This window comes from Monoraphidium neglectum (assembly GCF_000611645.1).
Source record: "Monoraphidium neglectum strain SAG 48.87 unplaced genomic scaffold scaffold04214, whole genome shotgun sequence".
NCBI lineage: Eukaryota > Viridiplantae > Chlorophyta > Chlorophyceae > Sphaeropleales > Selenastraceae > Monoraphidium > Monoraphidium neglectum.
The window spans coordinates 1-4868 of NW_014009415.1; the positions used below are offsets into that span (position 1 = coordinate 1).

General features: G+C 72.0%; 1 protein-coding gene across 1 annotated transcript; it reads right to left on the reverse strand.

The window, feature by feature from the left end:
• Positions 1-501: 501 nt before the first annotated feature.
• MNEG_14035 (Kinesin heavy chain) lies at positions 502-4335 on the reverse strand (the record flags this gene model as incomplete). Its single annotated transcript, XM_014037493.1, has 5 exons — positions 502-822; positions 1001-1393; positions 1648-3067; positions 3347-3795; positions 4075-4335. Coding segments are annotated over 5 exons (2844 nt in total), but the record flags the coding sequence as incomplete, so codon positions are not given.
• Positions 4336-4868: the final 533 nt, after the last annotated feature.

Below are 4868 nucleotides of genomic sequence, written 5' to 3' on the forward strand. Positions count from 1 at the left end.
ACCCCACCCCCCATCCCCGCACCTCTCGGGCATGGCTGCCAGCCCTGCTGCTATGATGCGCCCCTCCTCCCTGAGCGCCTCTGCCGCCCTGTCCTGCCTCTCGGGGGCGTCCTCGTGCAGCTGGTGTAGGCAGGCCAGCAGGGCCACGTGCGCCTGGCACTGCGACACCGCGCCCCATGAGGCGTGGCCTACCACCGCGGCCCGCAGGCAGTGGGGCACCGCCAGCGCCGCCCAGCTCTTCAGGATCTGACGGCAGCCGGGGTGGGAGGCAAGGGCGCGCACAGCCTAAGACCCCGCAGCTGTACGATTGCTGCGTGGCTGATGCAGGCTTTGCAGGTCACGCGGGGCGCACTTGCCCATGAGTCACGGCGCGTGGCCACTTCGCGCTGCGTGCCCGCAACCCTGCACCCGGGCCTGACGGCACTCTCCTCCACCCCCACCCCCCTTGCCCCAGCCATGATCATTCTCCGCCGCTCAGCTCCACGCACCACACGGCCCCACCTGGTAGTGAAGCTGCTCCAGGGGCGCGTCGCCCTCCATCAGCCGCTCGGCAAACCCACCCCCGCCGGCGACATGGCAGGGGCTGCGGCCCATGGGGCTGGCGAGGGCGCCCCAGCCGCCGTGCGGCCGCTCTGCGTCGCCGTCGGTCTCGAAGCCGCCCCCAGGTGCCGCCACCGCCGCCAGGCGCTCCTCCAGCTCAGCGGCCTGGGCGCGCGCCTCCGCCAGGTCGCCCCTCAGGGTGGCCATGACCTCGGCGCTGGAGGCCAGCTGCGCGTCGCGCGCGCTGACGGCGGCGCGCAGCTGCACGGCGTCATCCTTCAGCTGCGGGTGGGGCGAAGGGCAAGGGGCGAGGCGGCGCGGAAAGTGTGTTGGGCTGACGTCGAAAGGGGCGCCAATTGTGCACACGCTGCAGGTTGGTCACAGGCACGAACAAACCTCGGGGCGGCTTACGCAACCTCAGCTGTGTGGCGCCGCCCTTCCCCACACGCGCGCACCACACCTTCTGCATGAAGGCCAGCAGCGGCTTTGTGGACTCGCACTTGCTGCACACCGCAGACGGCCTGCCGCCCCCGCCCTCCAGTGGCCGCAGCTGCTGGTTGCTGCTGAGCACCTGCTGCTGCCGCGCCTCCAGGCTCAGCTGCTCGCGGTGCTGGTCCAGCAACGCCTGGACCTGCGGTAGCAGCTGCTGCAGCAGGCCCAGCTGCTGCTGCTGCTGCTGCTGCTGCTGCTGCTGTTGCTGCTGCTCCTGCTGCTGCTGCTCGCTTTGGCCGCCCTCTTCGCTTCCAGTGGTGCTGCAGCCGCCGCTGTCGGCCCGCCTGAGCGCACCCTCCATGGCGGCCTTGATGGAGGCCAGGGCCGCCAGGCATGCTGCCAACCCCGGGGCACCCTTGCCCTAGCAAGGAAGAGGTGGCGCCGGGGCAACGGCGTAGCAGGCCCATGTAAGCAGTGTCCGTTCCTCTACACATGCCCCTCCACCCGCCGCTGCCGCAGAAGCAGCAGCAATCCACGCCCAATACGTGTTGGCAGGGCTCTCTTGAATTTGCCCATCCCGGCCTATGGCTGGGCCCGCAATCCCTCCACACAGGCACACCCTCCCCTGGCTTAAGCCGCGCCGCGGCGCGCCGCCTCGACTCCGCCCTACCCCACCTTGGCGTCGGCCAGCGCGTGCCCCGTCTGCAGCACCACCAGGCTGGTGCGCCGCAGCTGCTCTGCCTGCGCCGTGTAGCGCGCCGTCGCCTCCGCCAGCGCCGCCTGCAGCCCCGTGGCCTCGTCCCGGTATGCCAGTGCCTCTTGCTGCGCCGCCACCACCGCGGCCTCCAGCCCCGCCAGGTGGGATGACCATGTTGCAAACTCCTCGTGCCGCGCCGCCCCCAGCCGCGCTATGCCCTCCACCATCTGCCGCAGCCGCTCGTCCTTCGCCGCGTGCTCCGCCTCCGCAGCCGCCAGCCGTTCCGCCAGGCTCGCCACGTTCTCCTTGAGGGCCCGCACCTCGCCTTTCTTCTGCTGCAGCAGCGCCACCAGCTGGCGGATGATGTGCTCTCGCAGCGACGCGTCGCGCGCCGCGGCGGACGCGTGGCCCTCCGCGCTGCAGTCGCCGTCGGTCACCCGCCGCGCGCTGCCGCCCGTGTTCAACGCCTCTGCGCGCTGCGCGGTGGCCGCGGCAGCAGCGCCCACCTCACAACCGCCAAGGGACAAGTTGCGCCGCAGGCCGCCGCCGCTGCGGGGCGCCGTGATGCCGCCCTGCGACGCCCACTTGCGCTCGCACGCCCCGTGCGCCGCGGCTTCGCTCCTGCCGGCGCCGCCCCAGCCCTGCATCATCGAGCCCGTGGTGTGCAGCAGGCCGCCGGCACAGCCGCGGTGCTGCGGCGCCGCGTGGCCATCAGACGACGCCGGGTCCAGCAGGCTGCCCAGGCCGTCCGTGCTGCGGTTGGGGTGCAGCATGCGCCACAGCAGCGAGCCGACGGGCGAGACGCCCGGCAACGACTGACGGGAGATGGCCGACGCAGCGCGCGCTCTGCTGCTGCGGTCGTCGTCGCCGTGCGCACCCCCTACGCTCGCCAGCTCCGGCGTGCGCGCGCCGCTGCAGGCCCCACTGCCGCCCGCCAGGCTGCCAGGCCCCGCCACGCCGGGCCAGGCCGCGCCGGCGCCCCCGCCGCTGTGGCCCCTCGAGCCGCCGCCACCGCGCTTGAGGCTGAGCCGCTTCAGCCGCTCGAGCGCGCTGGCGGGGCCCACAGCAGCCGCCGCAGCCGCGGGGTCGCCGCCGCAGCCGCTGGTGAGGCGCGCGCGCAGGGCTTCGCACTCTGCTGCCTGCGCGGCCAGTGCCTCCCTCAGGCGCACCACCTCCCCCTGCATCGCCGCCACCGCCTCGCCAGAGTCCGCCGGCGGGTCCAGCGCCACCACGTTGCGCTGCGGCGTGCACACGATGTGCGCCGCGCGCGCCGCAAAGTCCAGGGTCGCGCGGGTCTGCTCCAGGTGGAATCCGGGCAGCGGCGTGGCGCACGCCACCAGGGCCGTGCGCGCGCTGCCGCCCAGGGCGTCCTCCAGCAGTCGCGTCAGCTTGGAGTCCCTTTAAGTTCAAAGGATGTGGAGGGGGTGGTGCGCAGGGCGTTGGGGGGTGTAAGCAAGGGGCTCGAGAGTCCACAGGGGGCCTGCCATGAGCCGACAGCCGTGCAGCGCTGCATGCGCTTTGCGCCCCACACTCTTTCCTCGCCTTCTCCTGCCTTCCTCGCATGCAGCATGGCCCCAGGGCCCCTGTTTGCGGCCACGCCTGCGCCTGCCCCATCCTGCATATGCTGCGGCACCGCCCACACCAACGCCGCCGCCAGCGCCGCCCCCGCCGCTGCACCTGTACGGGACGTGCACCTTGCGGCCCTCCGCCCTCTCCGCCAGCGCGTTCACCACGTTGCCCAGGCACAGCAGGGACTTGTTGATGTTCAGCGCCTCGCGCATCAGCGCCTTGCTCTCAGCGCTGCCGCTCTTCTCCACGCGCTCGCTGCCGGCCAGGTCCACCAGGTTGAGCACACCAAACGCTACCCCCTTGGCGCCGCCGCTGCCGCTGACGCTGACGCCGCAGCCACCGGAGCCGCTGAACTCGTGCGGCAAGGCGCCACCGCCGGCGCCGGCCCCGTCCCCCTCGACCCCGCCGCCTCCGGTGCAGAGCTCCAGCACCTCGAGGCGGACGCGCACCACGAGGTGCGAGCGGCTGCTGCGCGCGTTGGCGCGGGTCTCGCCGATGGCGCGGCGCGCCTTGGCTGCGTTGACCAGCGCCAGCATCTCCTCCTCGCCGGCGCACGCCTGGCAGGCAGAGCAGGCGGGAGGCGAGGCGGGATGGCGGGGGTGGTAGCGGTGTTGCTGATATGGTAGTGGTGGAGGGAGTAATGGCGGTGGTGGCAGTGGTGGGTAGTGTGGTGCTGCAATGGAGGGCGGTCAAGTGACGCAAAACAAGAGCACACGCTGTTCAAAGGGCTCTTAGCACCTCATGCGCTCGTCGTCTCAGCCGAGCGCGTGCGGCAGGCACAGTGGTCGTGGCACTCGCATCCCGGCCGTCCCATCCTTCAAGGGGAACCGCCGCACCTGCTCGCCGGCTCCCTCCAGCAGCACGCAGCCGCCGCGCTGCGGCTGCCGCAGGGTGACGTCCCGCCCGGTCAGCAGGCACCTAATCTGCTCGCAGTAGATCTCCACCACCGACAGCGTCACGGCCGCCAGCTCGCGCCCGCTCTCCTCCAGGGCGCGGCCAAAGATGGAGGCCACCGCTGCCCTCGTGATGGCCTCGTGGGTGAAGGTCTTGCCACTGCCAGTCTGGCCGTACAGGAACACCGTGCCTGGGGGCGTCATCACGGCACACCAGAAGGGGCGTCGGCACCCCAGCCGCGAACCTGATATGTCAGGCAGCTACTAGGGCTGCACAGCACGCCGCCACCCGGGTCCCCATGACAGCCCCGCTGTGGGGCGTGTGCAACGCGCGCCCAAGCCCCATGCCTGCCTCTCGAGCGTATCCGACCCCGGCCTCAACTCCTACCACCATCACCTGCGCCCCACACCTGCCCGCATACCCCCGTCCAAGCCCCCCTCCGCACCATTGCATCCCTGGCACGCCGATTCGACGACCTCGCGGCAGCCTGACGCCTCGTACACCTCGTCACCACTGGCCGCAGGACCAAATACGCTCGCTGCGCGGCCAAACACGGAGCGCACGCGAGGAAAGGGGTGCTGCGTTCAGCGGCTCGGCTGGCTCGACAGCAGCCCGCGCGGCTAGCTGTGCACGCCGCTTGCGCGGCCCAAAAGCCATGCCTCAGCCGTGCAACACGGTGGCTCTGGCCGGCATCGAACCCCCGCCTTCTCAACCCCCATCCGTTGCCCCACCACCC